General features: G+C 40.2%; 1 protein-coding gene across 5 annotated transcripts; it reads left to right on the forward strand.

Annotated features, from left to right (window-relative positions):
- The first annotated feature begins 218 nt into the window (after positions 1-218).
- On the forward strand, positions 219-22137 carry esrp2 (epithelial splicing regulatory protein 2). 5 transcript variants are annotated; one of them, XM_014971934.2, is made up of 17 exons: positions 219-349; positions 525-677; positions 1134-1262; positions 7791-7904; positions 8140-8254; positions 8428-8523; positions 8798-8852; positions 9332-9442; positions 10195-10327; positions 10593-10635; positions 12661-12962; positions 14857-15090; positions 15226-15424; positions 17436-17640; positions 17733-17952; positions 18835-18934; positions 20749-20888. In XM_014971934.2, the coding sequence occupies exons 2-16, from the start codon at positions 546-548 to the stop codon at positions 18919-18921; spliced, it is 2175 nt and encodes a 724-aa protein (XP_014827420.2). In that variant the 5' UTR covers positions 219-349; positions 525-545; the 3' UTR covers positions 18922-18934; positions 20749-20888. The 5 variants fall into 5 exon arrangements, 4 of the variants coding, with proteins under 4 accessions (XP_014827420.2, XP_087860512.1, XP_014827422.2 ...); XR_015762543.1 differs by lacking the exon at positions 219-349 and adding an exon at positions 18294-18322 and having other exon boundaries at positions 356-677; positions 20749-20766; XM_014971935.2 differs by lacking the exon at positions 219-349 and adding an exon at positions 374-391.
- Positions 22138-22592: the final 455 nt, after the last annotated feature.

The following is a 22592-nucleotide window of genomic DNA, read 5'->3' on the forward strand; positions in this document are numbered from 1 at the left end:
TCCTCATTTACCTGCACTTTGCCTTCTCTATCAGTGTTGAACATCAAAAGGCTTCATGGATGAGCCTTTGTGCTGTACCTACTTCCTTAACAGGAAGTAGCCATCCAATGGTATTCCAGTATTCTTCATGAGATCCCGCCCTCACCTTTGTAATCCAGCCAATAGGCGAGGCCTCTCTCTTCGTTCAGAGGCAGAGCCACACAGGTAACTCGAAAAAAAATAGGAGTGGAGGAAAAAAAAAACCTTCAGGGCTTGTTATGGAGTTCGTGTGAAGGAAACACGGATTTCCACCCTTCTTTACCAGTTAAACCAGTATCTCTGGATAGTACACGCTCAAGTACAGCAACAGGTAGAGTCTCTCACCGCAAACTCTTCCGTGGCTCCTCTGAAAGTAATCTCCCCACTCTTCTTTCTTTCTGCGTTTATTTCAATTGACTTTCCAGCCCTTTTGTTCGCTCTCCTTATCACTTGGAAAAGGTGAACCCTCGTGTTATTTTTTATTTTAATCTTTGCTCTAATTGTAGTTTTTACCCTTGTGGTCCCTGATGGCTTCGCACAGTGATACTCTGGTGGTGTTCTTTGGGGCAACAGCTGGTGCAAATGGGGGTAAACTGGGTTCGGATGAGAGGGAAATAATTCTCTTGGTGTGGCAAATTGTGGATCTACATGAGAAAAAGGTACGGACCTTTCTGACCCCCCCACCTCGTTCGTCAGTTGTATGGTTTCTTGTGTGTGTAGCTCAGAGTGTTTGTGGCGCAGTGTCCACTTTGTAGTTGTACAGTTTGTCATTTTAAATCAACACGGTGTGCTTTCTGTTACCGCCTGCAGTGCTATCTGGGGCTCCCATAATGCTAACGCTACAAGCTCACCTTTTAACAGGTGACCAAATTTTTGTTTCCTACTTGTCAAAGGTGGGATTTCACGTACTGGAGAAAACACACCTTTTTGGTTTAGCATGTAAGCTTCTCGACTTAATTGACAATTAACTGCTTCTGCAACTACATTGTCAATTGTTTGACCTTTTTTGAAAAGAGTTCACTTCCTGTATGATGTGATGGGCTTTTGCCATAATTTGGCTTTTTGCTGCTGTTTTGTGTGTTCTGCTCCATGAAACCCCTAAACTCCTTTCGCAGGTTGGGAAGCTTCATAAATGTTTTGTCAAGCCAGACACTTTGGAGCTGACAGATCAGTGCAAAGAAGAGACTGGGTTGACGTTGGAGGACATCGTTGATGCTGAGCCCCTGGACAAAGTTCTGGAACAGGTGAGTCAAACAGGTTTCATTAAAATTATTGTGATTCAGACTCTGTCCCATACTTTGCTGTGTTTTGTCAGTCAGCTGGCCTCTATTATGCTTCCAACAGGGCTACAGGTAGAACAAATGTGCCAGTTTGGAAATATTTATGGTCTCAAAAAACACAGACGGTAATGGTGTGGAACCTAAAGCAGCATCACCTTTTCCTCCTATTGGGAGTGGTCAAGGTTAACATCACAGTACATTTTCTTGGCACTTGACGGCTACTTGTCAGCTCCACTACAAAGCTGTATATTGGCTCTGGTCGAGGGGAAAGATGGAGATTGGAAGAGAGAACTCAAAGAATGGATTTTATTTATGTCAGAAATTGTTGACAGTTCCTGTCTCAGTTTATTGTCATGCCAAAATGAGGCTTTTAAATGAATTGGATCAGGATCAGATTCCATCTAAAGGGTGAATCCCAACAGTTTTGTTGACAGTGCTGAAAACTTGGCATTTGCTTACAAGTGTATAAGAAATGAATCAAACACAGCTACTTGTTCTTGTTGGACTGTTTTTGTGGAAACGTAACTGAATGTAGAAGGTAAAAATGAAAACTCCCTGATTTCTCTTGCTTTAACTTCGCTGAAGCCAAGTTGGTCAGAGCAAAGCAAGTTGTAACAGTTTTTCCAAACAACATGTTTTCATTACCATTACATCAAAGCACTTTACTGATACCTGTTCGACTAACCAAGAAAACTTGCTTAAAACGGAGGTGATATACCTGAAAAATGTGAGAATGGGAAATAATATTTTATGTTTTTGCCATGTCCGGTGCAACTAACCTGATGTCCTTTGGTAAATGTTGGGATGTTAAGTTAATATATGGCACATAAAACCTAAGCTGTAGATAGATACTACACCTATCTATCTAAAGCATTGCTTAATTTTCACAAATTATGGACATGGGTAATAACAATGTTCAAATTGTCTTAGTTTATTGTAATTACATTTGAAAACTATACATTATATCCTGTTATTTTCATGCTTCCCCTTTGGCCCAGTTGACTCATTTGAAATTTGCCAGATAATGATCTCTGAGCTGATCTCTGATATATAAATCATGTCAGGAAATCTGTAAAATTCACCCTGCCCTCCCTCAGATACATTGCTCGCAGGAATGGGAGGAAAAAGTAAGATATTCTGGGTTTGTTTCATTTTGTCAGGGTTGTCTATTTTGTCAACTGAAATACCTAATAATCCAACCCACAACAGTTGTATAATAACCATCGATGAAGTGATTAGAACCCAAATGGTGGCAAAAGCTCACCGATGGTAACATACTTCCTATTATATTCTTTATTAATTATAATTTTTACTATCTCATCATGATATTACAGTAATTACAAAATAATTTAAAGCAAAAACATATAACAAGATTCAACAGTTTTTTTTATTAAATACAAATGCCCAGGTAACACTCCAGTCACTCCAGCGGTTTTTCTTGCATTTTGAGAAAATGATGCTGCTTTTAAGTCGTAATGATTTAAACCCTTCATACAAGTAACCCGCCCAACACTATTCAAAAGGAAAACTGCAGCAACTTTTCAAACAGCCTATGAAGAGCATGAGAAAGTCTGCCGGTTAATAAACCCAAAACGTTCCTCTGACATATTTTGCCCAGAGCAAGATGTGACAGAACAAGCCTGACTTGGGTACTAAGCTGTAAGCTAATGTAAGGAGTGTCAGATTTCCAGCATTGACTCTCAGAAAAATGGTCCTCCACCTGCGTGAGTTGTCATTGGCCATGACAGTTAAACTGCGCTGACAGCTTGAAGCTCAGGAGGGATGGGCAGAGCCTGGGGTGTGAGGAGATGAGTTGGAGTCACAGGTCTGGTCTTGCCTTGGTCTAATGCACACAGCAGACATCTGGAAGACGGCGTGTTTACCTGGGACTGCACCTCAGTTTTAGGCTGCAGGACATGAGGGGCACCTTGTTGTTTTGTTGTGTTGACTTACCTAGTTTAGGCTGCCGTTTCTGTAACTGCACCATGGTTAGACTGGACAAAGCTTAAACAGAAAGGCCATGTTTTGTTTTATAAAATATTGATTTCACAATGAAATTGGTAGACTATCAATTGTAGGCTTAAACTGACCTGTTTTAAAAGAAGATTCAAATGACTCAATGCTGTGGGATGTTTCCTAATGGAGCCCAGTTTTTAAAACAACTTGCTGCTTCAGCAACTCTGCCTTATAACAGGGTGTGTCAGCACCCTAGTCCTGATTCCTCTTTAGTGTTGCAAACTTATTACCACAGTGGGTGTGAAGTGTGCAAATCTATTCCTGCAGCACTTCATTAAGTCATTCTTGCAATAAATGTTTTTGCTTTTGTGGTCATCTCTGCTAGGGGCGTGTCTTTACATAATTGGAAATGTTGCTAAACGTTAGGATTGCTTGTTTGGACTAAGCAGATATTTGTCACTCTTAATAGACATATTATTATGTCTATGCTTTGCTCTATGCTCTACCAAACCAGCTTTGGCCAATCAATTTTTCCTCAGTTGTACTGCTGATGCAATTTATAAAAGACAAAGCTTTTTGTTTTTTTTATCAAAGTGGGTGAAATTATGTCATGATTACAGACTGAGTAAGGCTTTATCTCATTTGGGTGAGACTGTGTGCTGAACCTTCAAATATTAACCCAAGCACTCGGTTTGTCCTTTTCATACCTGTGTGTGACTGGCTACTTTCCTTCCCTGTAGGTCATTCTGAGATTACTTTGTTTATTTAAGGAAGGGAAGAAAATGACAGTTTTTTTCCTGGTATTTGAAAGTTCTGCATAGAGGTCTGGAGCAGATGTTTTGAATAGGGTTTCATTTGTCTACAAGTTCATTCATATAAAAAGCTATTTCCTCACTTTTAGCTGGCTTTTTATATTGAGGTGTGTAGTCAAAGGCCCAAGGGCATCTGTTAGGTGAACGATTTATTAATGTAGTGAAGACTGGTGTGATTGATCACTTGGGGTTTTGCTAACCCAAGTTAGCACACAATATTCCAATTTTGTGTGAATAGTATCCGTTTTAAGTAGAAGAGCAAAGATTGAAATTTCCCACTTGATTGGCTCAGATCAATACATCTTAAACTCCTAATCGCATAAAACAGCATATATGTTGACGAAATGTTTTAAGGTTGAATGTCAAACGGATAAAGGGCAGAGACATATGCTTTGTTGATTAAAGAGGATAATTTTATAATTCTGTATCTGTTTGATTCAGGCCTTCCTGCTGATCACACCACTGATGATTCAACAAGGATCATATATTTATCTAAAATGTCATTGCCACATCTTTTGATTCAATTAACTTTATTTCCAACTGAAAGACTTCAGCTTTCGTTGTCTACTCTGAGCAAAGAAAAGCCAAGTTTTTTTTAGTTGCTGCAAACAACAAACTAAACTGAGCTGAACCGTTGCTGACTTGACAGGCTGGGTTTTCAGTCAGACGTCAACATGTTGCAGCGTGCTTATTGCACATTATCTTAGATTTTGGAGACATTGTTATGAAACGTTGGGTTTCAGAGCTCACTTCAGATTCAACTGTTTTGGATCTTAATCACAGATGACGTTGGCATGATTTATTTTTTTTTTTTCGATGGTATTATGGCACGGCATATAGCAGGTAGTTAGAAGAGATTCTGTGCTGTAAAGATTTCTGACACCAAAACAACACTGCCTTTTACATGTAGAGTGCAAATTAAATTCAAGATTTCAGAGATTAAAGATATTGGACAACAACATACATATTGACTGACTGGATTTTTCATATTTATCACCTATTTTTAAATCAAATAATTATGAGATGATTATAGGCAACACATTTCTGCTATGATTTTGACCCAGTCTCGAGCAGTCTTTGTGTCAGTAGCTTCTCTGGTGCAAGTGTGTGTTTAAACAGTTGCCCACATGGCTTGTCAGGACACTCCCTGCTTCTCTTATCGGAGTTTTTTTTTTTTTTTTCCAGCCACCTCCATCTTACCTCACCTCTGCATGCAAGCAGACCAGCCTCAGTGGAGAGTAAACTGATAGAACCATGTGCAAAGGCCACTTCCTCCCCCTCATCTTTGGAATTGCCCTTCAGAGAGGGATTGCGCTATTCTGCTTAACTGTTGGTGCATTTTTGTAGAAGGGAGTGTTGGATTTTTGACTTAAACAAGACTTTTTCATATTCAATGTACAATCAATGACGTGCAGTGAAAGTATCGAGACGGTGAAATGAGTTATGTGGTCAGTTTATTGGTTTGGTTTGCACTGGTTATCAGTGAGGGATTTGTATGATGTTGAGCATATTTACTTTGTGTTCTTTGTTAAAGTTGAAGAGAAGAGTGGAGGGTGTGTCTCCACCTTTTCTTTAGCATTTGCTTTTCTCTCAGTAATCCGGCTTTAGTAATGGTCTGAGGCGGGGCTGTATGCTCAGGTATGAGCGGAGCTCACGCTTGTTGTCACTGTAAATAAGAAATCGTTCATCTTTGCCAAACTTAAAATGTGCAGCTTAGTTAATCTAAGAAACTTCCGTCTCATGGTTTGCTTGGTGTTTTCTTTTTTCTTTGTGTTTACTGTTTGGACAATAAAAACCTCAGAAATTAAGATGAACGTTTGACCTTATATATGAGGACAAATTACCTTTTTTGACATAATCTCCTTAACATTTTATCTAAACAGAGATCAAGGAAATTAAAAGAGTTGGGTTGAACTTGTATACATTTTTTGTTGTCTATGATTTGCAAATAATAGTCAGTCTTTCTGTTTGAACTGCTTATCTTCCATTTTATTGGGAGACCAGTAAAAACGTTCACAGAAAGTCTGTTTCACATTGATCCTGATGCTTTAGTATTTTACCAATTTTGGAATTTATCTAATTCTGGCCACTGTTTACAGTACTGTCTTTATTGTAACATCATATATGTCATCTTGATAACATTTGCATATTTTAATTATGACCTCCATTATATCAACTCTAAAGATTTTATCTATAAATGTATTTAGATTTTATGCATAAGCTAAAGATTACTTTTGACCTGAACACCTGCTGAATTTAATAGTAGTTTTAAAGTGCTAAAGTCTTTACAAATATATATTGTTCCCTGTTGAGGAACAACAGGGAACATATAAGCTGAACATAAATTCTGCTTGCAGCTTCCCAGGTCTAGTTTTAAAGAGGCTGTTACTTCATTAAGAGTGATACTTGTCAATTTTTTAGTCTCCACACTGAGAGTTTTTCTTGACTGGAAATATTTCCAAACAGCTGAATTTTAGCAAGGGAGCATTGAGGGGACCTTCTTTTAACCAGCAGACCTGCAGTGTGTAGAAACAAGTAGGGGCAGGGGGAGCATTGCACTACTTTATGTTCCACGCACCTGTAGAAAACTGCCGCCTGGCACTTTCAGGGAAAATTTTAAGACTTTTGAAAGTATAACTTTAGTTTTTTTCTAAACCTTGACATACCTTGAAATCCTGCCACTATGCCAAATGTTTAAAGGGGTCGCTGTAAGTAGACAAGCAGTCTGACCTTGTCTGCTTTTTGAGAGTTTCTGTCCAGCCGTTTTAACCCTACAGCCTGTTTTGGTCTTGTTAGTTGGTACTTGAAGCTGTCGAGGGGTTTTAATCAGACATGTTATGAAGCATGCCCCAACACGGACCTGTAATACTCTCCCACTGCCTAAAAACCTGCCATAGATCGCCAGGGGCCGTGTGAACCAGTCAGTCGCTGAGTTGAAGGTGGTTCCACATCCAGATGGTCGAAATGCTTCTTCTCACGGCACTGTGTTAGACACAAATCGCCCAACATATGCAGTAGCTGATCTTCAGCTTGTTGAGTCACAAAGCATGAAACTCCAGAAAGATTTTAGAAGACTATGCCATGACCTTTGTTCCTGATATTTGTCTATGAATCAGCGATGTAGACTCTCTGAAATCTCAAGTCTCTAAAATTATTACTAGCACATTTTAGTAAGACAAGCAGGATTGATTTGAGTCGCCACTTTCGATGAACCCAAGAACTACATAAAGTAAAAACTTTTGTCTACTGAAGATTTGACCTCTCTCTTACTGACTTGACAACAGACTGACACAGCTCTGTGTTATAAATAAACATGATTGTGTGCTGGTATTCAGGCCTGGCTGCTGTCGCCATCAGAGCCGGTTAGACTTGCTTTTGTTTTTTTCCCCTCATGACAACGGCTGAAGGTTGTGTAAAGAGAATCTGTGATCCTAATGATTAGTGGTGTGATCATTCCTTCCCTCTGCTTCCTCCCTCCCCTCTCGCTGCAAACACTGAAACCTGTTAGACATGCCTCTTTCCTGACGAGAGACAAAAAACAAAAACAAATAAAAAAAAAGAAATGACAAGCACGTTACTGCAATACTGTGTTAAGAAAATGGGACACCTCTTTTTTATTTAATATATTTTGGTGTTTCAGCTAAGCACGTTAATTAATGGTTTCCTATGTAATAAATGGAAAGTAACCCACACTTGTTTGTCCCTTCCATGTCTTCCCATGTAGATCCAGCAGTCTGTGTCATCAGAAGTAAAACGTCTCGGCAGAAGTTCGTACACGCTGTTGGTGAACGGTCCTCACGTCATTCGACAGGCCCTCCATCCAGAAGCCTCCAAAAAGGTAAAGTTAGAAGAAAATCTGTCTAGGTCTTATTTTTGTGTGTGTTTATTTAAGAGGACATTATTTTAATCCCTTAACCTCCTTAACCTCCAATGTATTGAGGATGAGGGTTAAGGGGTTTTAATCCTATAAAGTCATATACTGTATTTAGAAAATGGTTTATGGTTCTGCTTGAAGTAAGTACTTATTACATGTCTTTGGTTATTATTCTTTTAACTTTTTATTCTCTGTCCAGAATCTTGTACTGCCGGAGTGTTTCTTTTCGTTTGTGGACCTGCGGAAAGAGTTTCTCAAATGCTGCCCAAATGCCAGCTCTGTGCCGAAGCTCACACTCTCTTCCATGTTGGATTGTATCCTTTGTTCTCTTTTCCATTTTGGGGATAAAAAAAAAAGCATACAGAACAAAAATATTGCACTGTTTGAAATGTTTACTGTTAACCTAAAGATCAAAGTGCAACACCTGGGGCTAAAGAACATGATTTTAAAACCATCTGAAAGGTGACTGCCTTAACAGCGGGCACAGATGTTGGTCTCTCTGCAGAGTCAGAGCAGATGATAGGTGTGAGAGAGGCGAACAGCATGGTGCAGCTGACGCTCTGCATCCTGGATGAGCCATACAGTAAGTAACTACCAGTGTTGGTACACAGAATAAGTCCACAATGCAGTAATATTAGATCCTTAAAATAGCTGGCTGTAGCATTCTCTGTAAAAGGAAAGAATAACCCAGCTTATGACAGAATGAACTGAAGAAAGATGTTAGATGTGTTACTATACAGAGATAATTCAAACTATAACCCGATGTGTGCCATCAAGACTTTGTCTTATTCTGAGCCAAATAGGACCTTATTCTCAGCTTGTTTAGTGCATTAAAATATATATATTTTCCCCCCTAGATCATAAATTCTACTGTGCTGAAACTGTGAATTCCAAGTTTGACTCTGGCACATGGTAAGTAAACCTTTTGCGTTTCTCAATTATGCATATATTTCACATTTTTCAAGTGCACCGTTGCTTAAAGACCAGCAACCCCTCGCCTCCAAACTCCCCAATCGTGTTCAAATCTCAAACCTTGGTCTGAGAGCATTAATTACAGCCACAAGGAAAACACAAGTGTGTCATTAGAGCAGTCCAACTTTGCCATCAAGTGCTTAGCTGGATATTCAGTAGCTAAGCAGTAGATCCTGCTCTTCTCGGGCAGCCAAGAGCTATCACTTCAACCCTCTGACATTTAACCAAAAGAGCGTCACTGTGTTCGGCACTTACTGGGAGAGGGCCCTGTTTCTGCCGCCTGTGGGCAATTTAGTTCAAACTGAACAAGACTGGGGAGAAATCTCAGTCATGTGCAAAAGCACCAAGAATATCAGCTCTTAGTTGTGTTGCTCAAGTTTCTCAAATGTCTTTTTTTTTTTTTTTTTTCTTTCCTGCAGCAGTAAGACGGAGCCGGTGGACAGCGAGACGGTGATCAGAGCAAGGGGCCTTCCGTGGCAGTCATCAGACCAGGATATCGCTCGTTTCTTTAAGGGACTCAATATTGCCAAGTATGTTCAACTTCACTGCTTTTTTTCTTACACCTCTGTTACAATGAATAAATCATTTAAATTCATGTTACTAAAACTGGAATGGTGACAAAAGAGGAGCTGATGGATTTATTTTTGTCAGAGCTTCCACAAAATGTATTTCAATGATCCAGTGGTGTGTATATGTATATATATATATATATATATATATATATATATATATATATTATGATAATAAAAACAAAGCAGTTTTTCACTGCAAAATAGAAATCCACTATCAACTATCAGGTGTTCAGTGGCAGCTGTAAACACCCTTTGAAGTAGAAATGCAGAAAAATGTCAGTGGGAATGCCAAAAGCACTTTGATCAGTTGCCTTATCGTTTCTGTGATGTCATCATTCAGAGATGTGTGCATGGCAGCTTTGGGGAAAAAAAAATAGGAAAAACTTGTGTCAGATGGTAAACTACATCTAAAGAGAGTCTGTTGGATTTTACATAAAAGTGTTATTACCTTTAACAATTAAATATTCTAACTTACTGAGGATGATTGATCCAGAGTAGCTTTAGCACTGTAAAAAAGTAAATCAATCAATGTTGGACTAAAAACATGTTTATTGACCCAATAGTTATTGGTTAATATGTGGAAGTTACAAAATCTCCAACGATGACAAAGATGTTGAAGTACCATCCTCTGCAAAAAATGAAAGCTTAGGATCCTTTTGGTTTTTGTTGTGTAGCTGTGTTTGTTGAGATATCAGTTTTGTGTGTGTCAGGGGCGGCGTGGCCCTCTGTCTGAACGCTCAGGGCCGGAGGAACGGGGAAGCCTTGGTTCGCTTCATCAACGCAGAGCACAGAGACCTGGCTCTGGAGCGCCACAAACATCACATGGGCAGCAGATACATTGAAGTTAGTCCTGCTAACTTATGCTTCTTTAGGTTTTAGTTGCCAGTTACTTGTTTAATAGCTATTCAACTGAGTATCGATCTCGTATCTTCAGTGTGGGAACTTTCGGTTTGAATCTGTAAATCAAAAATACACAGATTCAGTGAAAACCCTGAATAAGTTCAAATACCCCAGCAGTTGTTTTATTGTTATTTATCAGTCATGTGACTTGGCACTTGCAGTTTATGGATGTATTGTTTTTTTCTTTTCTTTTTTTAAAATTGTTCAGGTCTACAAAGCGACGGGAGAGGAATTTCTCAAGATTGCTGGAGGTCAGATTTCAGATTTTTTTTTTAAATTCCTTTCATCTCATTTCACATATTTTTATAAAAATTTGGTCAAACTTGTTTTGTTTATATAAGAGTTTATTTTGTGGTTTCTCATACTTTCCTATCCTCAGCCCCCCAAGCACACGTGTGTGTAAAGTTGCAGCTCTTTAGCGCGTATGAGCTCTGTCTCCGATTACCTGTTTTTTTGCTTCAATCCAGTGATTCTCCGGCAGCCGCTCTCCATCTAATAAAAGGCACTTTGTGAGCGGTGCACCCCCATACCCACTATCACCAACCCCTCTGAGGCCAGTTGCAGAGAAATGTCATTCTGGGCTCTGAGCGGCTCACCTATTCAGCCTCTAGTTTGACTCCCGAGAGGCAGAGAGGGCGGCTGTACGGTGAAAGGACAGACTCTCTGTTGTTGCAAACGGGGTGTGAAAAGACAAAAGCAGAACCTGGGGCCTCTTGACCATTGAACAGCAGCCAACGATTATACACGACAGAGATAACAGGCATACTAGCTCTCAGCAGCAGATAGCTTACAGTGGCTGCTTGTCAGGACCTGGACTTTATACGGATGAGTAAGGATCAATACAGATCAAAAGCACTCAAGACTTTAAGCAAATAAATCAGACAACATGGATACCTTTTTTTTTTTAAGCTGAGTGAAACCTGTAAACATGAAAGAACAGCATGTGGTCCTTCATATTTCCTAACTTTTTTTTCAGAATTTGAAAAGTAAATAATTTATGTTATTGGTTAGAGGATTTCTGAAATACCTTTAAGTTGAATCATAGGTTTGTCGCGTCAGAGTGTGCAAGCCTTTTGTGCTACTAAGTGATAATTTAAAGTTTAATTCTTGTTGCGTAGATCTTGTTTAACAATACTCCAGCTGGTAGTGCGACTTACAACATGGGTTTATTTTCTTTTGATACACAAACCTTACATTTGTCAAAAGTTTAAACATTGTAATCTTTGGTTGAGTGGTCAGTTTTTTTATTTATTTTTGCCTAAAACCTAAAATAAATTTTTTTCCACCGAATCAAAGTAAAGAGGAACGCGACTTAAAGGAAATAAATTGCCACCCAAATGTAAATGACTTTCTGATGAGGGTCAGTGAATAAAGCAGTGTGATGGATCTGAAGTGGTTCAGCTTGCTGCACGCTTTTATGGACAGCTGCCAGTTTCCTTGTAACTAAACACCACTTTACATCTTAACCACTGGTTTGCTGTTGCACTAGATGGTGACATTTAATTTTGCTGCAGAGTTCACAACGCCACTGAAAGTATATAAATGAACATTATGTTTAACAAAATCGGAATAAAATGAACTTTTCGTGAATTGTTAAGTGAAAAATCTGTGTATTTGAGTGAATTGGTGCCGATTTACAACAGTTTCATTGTGGTACCAGTGTGTGCTGAATGGGTCCGTGCAGCAAGAGGCTTACGTCTGTTGTTGTTAATTTGTTTGTTACTCTCAGTGGAATCTGATTGCCCCTTGTTGTGAAGAATGGGGATTTTTTTGTTGTTGGTTAAAGGAAAAATATACTTTGTAGGCAGTAATGATCTACAATAATCATAACCATCGTAAAAGTTGTTTTTATAGTGCTTTTAAAGTACATAATAAAGTTAAATGAAATTTCTGTTAACTTGTAGAGATCAAAAAACCTAAAAAAATTATAAAAGCTAAACATAGATTAGAATAAACAAGAGAAACAATGGCATACAAAACCTAATTAGCAACTTTTTGTTGTTTTTCTTCATTTAAACATTTATTTAATTATGAATATTTATGACAAACATGTTGGGGTATTATATTTGTCCTTGATACTACATTTATATTGGAGTTCATAAAAAAAAAAAACCCAAAAAAACGGCATATACATTTTGCTGTAAAAGATAAGTTGAATCCTAGCAGGTCGCTAAAAATGTTGTGCCTGTCAAAGCAAATTGGCAACATTAACATAAAAAGGTACATTTTTAATAAGTATCTGCACTATAATTCATGTATCTTCTCTGTTACTTTAGGGACGTCCAATGAGGTGGCCCAGTTTCTGTCTAAAGAGAACCAGGTGATCATACGAATGCGCGGGCTGCCGTTCACGGCGACGACACAGGAGGTGCTGTCCTTCCTCGGTCCTGAGAGTCCCGTCACGGACGGCGCAGAGGGGCTCCTCTTTGTCAAGTACCCCGACGGACGGCCCACTGGTGATGCCTTCGTGCTTTTCTCCTGCGAGGAATATGCTCAGAACGCTCTGAAGAAGCACAAACAGATTCTGGGGAAGCGGTATATCGAGTTGTTTCGGAGCACTGCAGCCGAGGTGCAACAGGTATTTTTTATTTTTTTTTGTGTTTGTGTGTGTGGGTTTGTGAAATGTACACTCTCAAATGGGCAGTGTCATGTAAAAATCAACTTTTTTGAGCTTTACGCCATAATATTTCCTCATCATCAGCACACTTGGAATGTTGCCTTGTTTGATTCTGAACTAAAAGTGGAGCATCGTGGTGGGATGGCAGGGACTTCACTCACATTCTGCTCTTATGGAGAGAGGAAATCTGTTCCTAGATCAACACAGAAGGAAGATCTGCCACTCAGCACAAGGGGGTTTACTCCATGTAAACAGACTGGTTTTAGAGCCCGCTGTGTAAATACACTCCAGAAATGGTAGACAAAAAAAATCCTGGGATGTTGGCCTCTTGGGAGAAAAACCATTCAAGAAATCATAGTTGTCACATGTCTTAGCAATACTGAATGTTCTGGAGACTCATCCCTTGAAACACCAGCAAATGCAAATGGATGCAAAAATCCATGTTTTTCTGTATCTTTTATTTTGTACAGTGAGACCTCCTGTGTAAAGGCAAGAAGAGGATCTTAAGTTAATGGGAGGTAGAGAGCCTCCTAAAAGTGTTTAAATAAAAGACTCACCATCAAGGATATTTTTGAGGTTCTTTCAGAAGACTATAAATTTGTTTGAGGTTCAATCTGGCTGCTGTTGGTGGCCACATTGTAGATTAGGCTGCCCTTCAAATGGAAGAACTGTGTTCGGTTAACTTGGTTTCTAATAATAGTATTTTACTGCGTAGCTGCAGAAAGTAGCCTTAGCCTTGCTATAATGGGACAATCATGAAGTGAAACTTTCAGGTTTTCTTCTGTTTTTATATTCAAACATGCTCGTTGTCCATGGCTTCAGCTGGGTGGAGTCTATGTGAAACCAGTGTTCAGCAGCTGCTTCCTCAGTTGATGTCATGGGAACAGGGAGAAGTGACAAAACATCCCAAAACATGGCAATTTCTTGTGCTTAAAAAAAAAAAAGTGCTCCCTTTTTAATCTCATTAACTGGAGTGTTTGTCTGGCTTAAATCTGTAGTTAAGGCAGAGGTTCCCAAACTGTGGAGCATGCCCACTAGTGGGGGCGCAGTGCCATTGCAGGGTGAGCGCAGGAAGCCGTCTGGATGGAAAAAAACATGAACGCTGTATGCGCTGGGTTTTTACCTTAGAATGGCCAACTCTCTGTTATCCCTCTGTCAATTTGATACAGTAGGGGCTTCCACACTTCCCATATTTGTGTCCTCTGTCACTTTTCTCAGCAGTTAAAACTGTTTAATCCGTTGTTAACATGTCGTAACCTGTTTTTCCGAGCCGCCTTTAAACGCAACATGAACGCTACAACCTTCGCGCTGGGTTTCCACCTGTGCGGCAGTAAAGGAGACCTGCTGCTGCTCTGCAGAGCTACGCAGGTGTGTGTTTGAATCACACACCTGCGTAGCTCTGCAGAGCTATACTGTGAAAAAACTGTGAAAAGTTCACAAACTAACCGACTGAGTTGAGTAAAGCTGTTGGATGCAGGTAAAGTTAGCTAAAAGATGACTAGATAATATCAATACAGCACCTTAAGCTTGTTAACAAGTAGCCTGTAGGCTACTGGTGTTGTCTGTATTCAGCTACGATTCATTTTGCTCCCCAAAAAGTTGATCCCCCCCTCCACCCCCTCTTCGTCTGGAGCTGGGGCTGAGTATGACAGGGAGTCTCTAAGAATCCACCCCCTAGCCCCTTCGCTCACACACATCGTTCAACCAGACAGCTATTTGTAAGCCATAGGGGGGGCCCAGAAATGGTGTGGAAACCACTGGGGGGGCCCAGGAGAAAAAGTTTGGGAACCACTGAGTTAAGGCTTTATTTTCTTCTCACTGACGGGTTATTTTTGAATGATCTTGTGTTTGTCAGGTTCTGAATCGTTACATGTCCACACCGCTGATCTCCACGCTGCCTCCATCACCCATCGTACCGCTTCCAGTCCTCTCCACACCTCCCTTCCTGCCGACCGCCAGCAGCACGCGCGACTGCGTGCGGCTCCGCGGGCTGCCGTACACCGCCGGCATCGAGGACATCCTGGAGTTCATGGGGGACCATACGGTTGACATCAAGACCCATGGAGTCCACATGGTCCTTAACCAGCAGGTCAGAGTTCTGTGACGCACATGAAAAACTTTTAAAGCTGTGGTATCACAGTCAAGTGCTTTTTAAAAAAATAAAATCTGGTTTATCTCTCTGCCTTCTGTGTTCTGACGGTTTTGGTGATTTTCTCCTTTACAGAGCCGACCTTCTGGCGACGCCTTCATCCAAATGAAGTCGCCTGACAAGGCGTTCTTGGTGGCCCAGAAGTGCCACAAAAAGACAATGAAGGACCGATATGTTGAGGTCTTCCAGTGCTCCACAGAGGAGATGAGCATTGTTCTGATGGGAGGAACGCTGAACCGCAGCGGCCTCTCTCCTCCACCCTGCAAACTTCCCTGTGAGTTCCTCCCCAACTTTGTTTTACAATCAAACATCTATTTTTTTTTGTCCCCCCTTTGCGAATTGCAGTATTTTATTGATTATCTGTAATTCATAGGGAAAGGAATTGATAAGAATTCAGCTATTCCGTTTCCATTATTGCTCACATATTGATTTGATTCCTTATTAATTCTCATCGAGTTAGAAAATAAAGTCATTAATTCAAAATATGCACCAAGTTGTATTAGATTCAAACAACATTAAAGTTTGCTTTAAAAAGTAACAATCTCTCTGTCAAATGAAGGTTTAAAGTGAAACGTTTTGCATGTTTACCTTTTCAGAAAGGATCTTTCATGACTTAACGTGTCTCCAATTGTGGAAAACACAATTTCAGATGTTACTATTTGTTTTCACTTCTGTCATTTCCTACTCCCTGCCTGGATGAAAGAGGCAGCTAAAAGTTTGAGAGCTCTGGCTGTCCTCATCAACTATAGTCATATTCAATAAATGAGAATATTGATGAAAAGTTCATGTATTTCAGTAACTCGGCTCACAAATTAAACACATTATAAGGATTAATACGACACAGACTGGTGTTTCTTACAGCTTTTATGTATGGGAGCGATGAAGATCTCGAATTCCTCAGTAATTCAGATAAAAAAACATAAAAATCCTAAGTTGACGTGACCTCACACTTGTGTGTTATGAGTCGTGTTCCTGGAGTTTGACTGTTTTGATAGTGTTTTGCAGACAAATATAAAAGAGTGCATCACATCACTACAGCCTGCTGGTAGAAACTTGTTTACTGCTTCAACAATAATGTGATTTTGATGAAGCAGAAAGCAGCTAACTGTACTTTGCTCGGTTGTGACTCATATCTGCCTTTACCGTAAGAGATTAGATTGGAAACCAAAACGACAAATTTTCTTTTGCATGTTTCTTGATAATAAGCTACAATTTAAAGCTGTTTAAAAGAGGTTTAGCTCTTCTGAATTTTATATATTATTACTTACAATTGGAATTCAAGTCATTTTTCTTTTAAAGTAGATTTTATCTTGGCATACCTAGAATCGCTTCGGCCTTCACAGGGTCAGTGACCTGCCCACAGCCTCAAGCAAATGGAGGCTGTTTTTATGTAAATGTGTCAATACCTTCACTTCTCTGTTTATGTTGCAAGTATAAGAGCTTAAAGGACGCTGTTAGTGTTGTAAATACAGTTCTACACGGATGTGAAGTTCCAGCATTCGTCGTATTTATAGTGAATACGGAACAAATGTCTCTGAAGCAAAACAAATGTTTGTGAAATTACCATTGACATACAGTGTCAAAGATTTTGAAACTTACCGCAACTTGTTGAACTTCCTTTTTTTTATAGTCCTGGTCTTCATTAGAAATGTCTCTGCACTAAGAGACGGTGAAAAACAAAATCTGTTTTTGAAGCAGGAACAACAAGGAATTCAAACTCTAAGCTAGTTGTCCTAGTTGTTAATCTTGGTGCTGTCCTCATGTTTCAGATCTTTTCAAACATCTCTTTGGACAAAAAGATGCATAAAGATGAAGGGCAGCGGCAGAGTTCTCTTTTTGAAATCTCGAACCATCGGTAAAGTGGTGAAACGTGGGTGTGGTTCCACCTAACTCGATGTAAAGAGGATTGTCTGCATGCTTAACAAGCATTCTGCTCTGGTAAAGACAAACGAAGAACGAAATACTTTGACTTTTAAATACCAGTAAGGTCACTTTAAATCCGACTCGGAGCAATATGAATAATTGATGTTAAATTTGAAGAATAAGGTTTACCGGTAACGAAAACTCAGTTTCTCAGAAAGTCTTTATATCCCAAATGCAAATAGTTACTCTAATTTCACGAGGACTTTGGAAAACATAATCGAAGCTTTTCTCTCCCTGTCTAAGGAGAGACTCTGCTGACTCTGTCTCTGGTGAAGCAGCGTTTTCACAAACTGATCCATGTTCTGCATGCTGCTCTGCGGGGTTGTCTCTAAGCTGTCCTGTCCATGTCTGTCCTCCTGTAGGTCTGTCCCCTCCTACAGCATATGCTGCCTTCCCCACTTCGCCTGCCATCCTCTCTGAAGCGGCCCTGTACCAGCCTCCCCTCCTGGCGGCCCCCCGGGGCCCTCAGACTGCCGTGCACAGCCCTGCTCACGCTCTGGCCTACTACCCCCCTCAGCCGCATCTCTACATGAACATGAACATGAACTACACTGCTTACTACCCCAGGTAAAAAAAACAAAAAAAAACAAAGCATATGTAAACGAAGCGCACGAAATAAGAAACACCTCGTTTATCTGACGCCTCTGTTCTCCCTCCAGCCCCCCGGTTTCTCCCTCCACTGTCGGCTACTTTGCGGCTCCACCGGGCGCCATGGCGGCTGCGGTGGCGGCACAGGCCCACCCGGTTGCGGCTCCGGCCCACCCGGCTGCGGCCGCCGCCTCCTCCATCCTGCCGCAGCCGGGCGCCCTGGTCAGGATGCAGGGTCTGCCGTACAACACCGGAGTCAAAGACATCCTCAGCTTCTTCCAGGGATATCAGGTGAGAACAAAGGCATAAACAGAAAAACCTTGTTTTAAGTTTCATGCTCAGCAATTTTTATTTTAAATCAGAATCCTGCAGTTTTAGAACCTGGAAAAAAAAAAAGAAAAAAAGATGACTGATTAGTTTATTTGGTTGACGATTTATTTTGCATCCTAGTTCTGCTGCACCACAAAAAAAAAAAAAAAGTGATTTTTATTTTTATTTCCCCAAATGCTGAACTTTTCACGCACTTTGCAACAACATGCAGTGGAGTTTTGCAAACTGCACTGTTTAATTAAGTTCCATGTGTTCACTTGTGCTCTCCCGCTCCTCTTTGCTGCAATACTTATTGCTGCCAGCCTGAATTAGGTGGAGTCCGCTGATGCAGGTATGAATCATGACAGGTGTCTTCACGTAGGAAAGCGGTGGGTTTGAGGCAGGTGGGCGGGTTCTGGTGCTGCTGTTTTTTTTGTTTTTTTTTTTTTATTGGGGCAGATATCTTGGCTCTGCTGCTGGTCTTTCTTTCGTTCATTCACACCAACAAGGAAGCAATTTTAAGTTGCATTTGGAGAAATGTAGGTATGCTTTGTGTGTGTTTGTGTTTTGTTTTTTGTTTTTTTAAAGCCGATTGTCACCGTTTAATGAATTCATTGTTTTCTAGATTCTCTAGGTGATGTGTGTGTTTTCTGGCTCCATTGTTATTTCTCACACACAGGTCCTGAGAAAGAAAACTGTCTCTTTGTAGAGATCCTCAGACTTTCAGCACTCTTATCTGGTTTTAAATGTCACCTTTCTGTATCTTTTTTTTGTGCGAGTGTAAAAATGTGCTTTGTGATGTCTAACCCAATATTGAGGCCCCTCCAGCCTGACCGTGTGTTCATCGTTGTACTGTATCTGTAGTACGGCCCTGACGAGTACAGCGGCTTGGTTCAGATGAACGAACAGGCCAGGAGTCTGATTCAGCCCAAAGAATGGCTCTGCCTTTAGGGCTCACCCCAAGGTAAGAGGAGCAGCGAGGCAGACGGAGATGGGGCGCTTCCTCCGCTCAGACAATCCTGGCGCATGACCACTAATCACCATTTAATCTGCAGAACTTTGCAAAAGTGTTCATACACCTGGAAATCAAGTTCGAGCCACAAACTTTAATGTTTTTCTTATGTACATTTAATGAGATAAATTGACACAAAGCAGCGTTTGCTTGTAACGTGGCACGGAAGTAAAACGTCCACGAGTGAAACTATGAATCGTCTTACCTTTTGATTTTTATCATTTCTTTTATAGTGCAATTGCCTACAGTTGCCTTAGAAGATCATAAAGTTTGTAAAACATTTGAAGAAGTGACTGGAATAGTATTTAGCTGCAATATAAATTCAATACCAGATCAGGGTCAGTTTTGTTTGAAGGCGTTGGATTTATCGGGTTTATTGTTTCTTCTCTGCATACGGCTGTTCAGAGCCGACCTTTAGTTCGCTCATCATGCTCAGAGGTTGGTTTTCTTTAGCAGGAAGAGGAAAGTTTGTCGGTTCATATTCCAGACCTTTTGAAAAGATGTTTTTGCAAAGCAAAGTGGGTATTAAATTTTAGATATCACAATTATACACGCCTTAGGGTATGGTTATAAAAAAATTATCTAAAAAATACATTGAAGTTTGTGACTGAAGTGACAAAATGTAAAACTAAATGAGGTTCTGAATACTTTTGCAATTCCCTTTATACATCTAACCTGTTCAGTGATCTGCAGTTCTGCATGCTTTCTAAATGCCTAGAAGCTCTGCTCTGTGCCCCGTTAATAAATGTGTTAATTCCATTTTCATCCTTGGCTCTTCGCCTGATTTGCATGAACACCGACTTGGTTTCAATGATCAAACCTCAGTATTTCTTATTTAACAATTAGTCATTTCATTTTAACTTCCTCCTTTTTTACTAACACATCTCTATTAATCAAATCATTACCGGCCAGTAAGGAGCCTCATCAGTCCTGGTTTGAACCACATTCTCAATTCCTGCCATGTTTCTAAATGAAAAATATCAATTCCATTTTCTAGCTATTTTATTCTCACTTTGTCATTTTTTTATACCCACATCCCCTTAGTCACAGCTGCGTCACAAAAATAGTGGACATGTTCAGGTGTTTTCTGTCTGCAGTGATGGTTGAATTCTTTAAGCTTCGATCACAGATGGATTCAACCACCTGATTTAGTAAGTTGCTAAATGTTTGAAAGGTTTATCAGACGTGAAGTACGGATTTGAAGTCGACACATTATTTTTAATTGAATTGGGGTCCTGCCGTCTTTTAGCTTCACATATTGACAGAAGTTTCAGTGTTTTATTAAGTTAAAACATTAGATTTCAGTTCAAAGAAGTGAGAAAAAAACACGATATTTCACTCGAGCCTGTTGGCTATTTGTGTTGATTGTCTGATGCTTCCCTTTTACTCCCCATCCTCTTGGATTTTACTGCTTTATTTTTTTTATTTTTTAAACGTTTTATTACCTGTTGTGTATGTTTGTTGTGTTTGAATTTGATCTCGGTGACAGACGTCAGTGCATGTGAACTAACAGCTGCTTTTTGTGTGCGTCATCTCTGCCGGCCTCGTTGGTTTCAGGTGTGTGAGAACAGCATGTCCTCTGTTTTCATCCTCTGCTCTTTAATCTTTCTGCTTTTGTAACTGGACTGGTTTGATGGGCCCATCAAACGTGATTCCTCCTTAGCTTCACTGTGGGCGCCCTCTGGTGGTTTTCCCTTCACTTGCGTGACACTGAAGAAACTCACTGAATCTTTTGTTTTTCTTTCTTTCTTTCTCTCCCCCTGCAGCTCCAAGCAGACGCCGTGCTTATCTTGTATAACTTCAGCGGTCAGTGCAGCGGCGAGGCCTTGATCACCTTCCCCAACGAGGACACCGCCCGGCGCGCCGTAGCCGAGCGCTCAGGCCACCCTTTCTACGGCCAGCAGATCCACTTGGTTTTCTGTAACTGACCACCAGCTCTCCATCTTTCCTCCCCTTTCCAATAGAAACGCCTCCAAACTCTTTACAGAGAACCTGCCGAACTCTTCCCTCTCTCTGTACGATCTGTATTTTGACCACACACCTCTCCGCCGGCCCTCACACTCCTGAAGCTGCTGCTGCTGGAGCCGGGCCTTCCACAGTCGAAGCAGCCCGACGCTGGACTTTGTGACTTTGCTCCTGCTGGTGGGGAAGGAATGGCGTGAAGCCTGGACCAAGCAGGCAGCCACTCTGCAAAGCCAAACTTGGAGATAAATGTATTCTCTTTGAAACTGTACAGACCCGTCTCCTGAAATGCTTGAGGCTGTATATACATTTAAACACGTTTGTCTTTATATTTCTGAACTGCAACGCTTTAACCACTTTCAGATTTAGAGTTTTGTGTTTATGAACATTTTTGTTGGCTGCAAAAAGAAATGTGTGGAGGCTAAATATTCTCCAGCAGCTTAGTTATGATGATGATGAAAACGTCTAAGCCATATGGACTACTTTATACTTCTGAAACAAGGTAAATCAGCATGCTAAAACTGTCATGATTTAAATTGTAGCTAGTGACTTTAAGCTTCAGGGAATATTAGTTTATACTACTGTGTGGCACATCTGTGTCAGTGTATGAATTAACCTGTGACTTTTTTTTTTTAAAGCATTTATTTTGTGACCACCAGCATGTCTCCACCTTTAAGTATTTTCTAAGCACTACAGATGTTTTCGGGTTGCTTCACTCGCAGAGATGCTACACATCTTTAACAGTTTGACAGTAAATTATTTCTAGTTTCACTGATACTTATTTACAAAAGCTGAAACTTTATTAAATGTCAAAATGACTTAGTTTTTTTTCCCCCTGTAGTCTTACATATTGATTGACCCATAGCAGCTGCTGCTTTGGTTTTTATTTTCAGACTTAAACAGCCAGTCTGCACCATGATTCAGTTCCTGTGAACAATGACAGAGCTGTGTAAAACTGCAGGAGCCTGGTTTTTTTTTTTTTTTCTTTTCTTCCTTCCTGTGAGAGGCCAACTGAATTGTCTTAGTTTTTTTTTCTCTTTACCAAGCATATATTACCCAGAGTGCAATACTGGCCCACAGGAGGCATAGGAGCCTCTGGTGGCAGATGAAAAATTTGTTTTGTTGTGACGCAAGGATGCATGAATTTAGGTCTATGTATAAAATGTAAACAATAAAAAATATCAACAAATAAACATGCATCAGTCGTTTACTGTATTGGGGACACTGAACTATTCAAAGTCCTGCTGGAAAATGATTTCAGCATCTTCATAAAGCTCGTCAGCAAAAGGAAGCGTTGTAAACTTTACAGGTATATGGCTGTCCAGGCGCTGACTGGGTTTGAGAAATCAGTGAGCGCCACTCGCATCCTAGGACCTTGATTTCAAAAATTAGATTTAATCTGAAGAAAGTACTTAATATAAATGCTTTTATTTTTTTTATCCAAGTAAAATGCTTCTCATAACTGGAAGAATCTGGCTCAGGAACGATTTAGGACAAGGAATGTGAAAGTTATGTCCTCTCATTGTGTTTGTCAGCTTGTTTTTTCTTCCTTTTCTGACATATTGGTGTTTGTGCAGTTATACCTACATTTTCTCCCTCCACTCAACTTTACATTAATTTGCTGGGATCAAGCACTCTGAACAACCAG

Source organism: Poecilia mexicana, unplaced genomic scaffold (genome assembly GCF_051168715.1).
Source record: "Poecilia mexicana isolate PSO_F unplaced genomic scaffold, ASM5116871v1 scaffold_3, whole genome shotgun sequence".
NCBI classification, from domain to species: domain Eukaryota; kingdom Metazoa; phylum Chordata; class Actinopteri; order Cyprinodontiformes; family Poeciliidae; genus Poecilia; species Poecilia mexicana.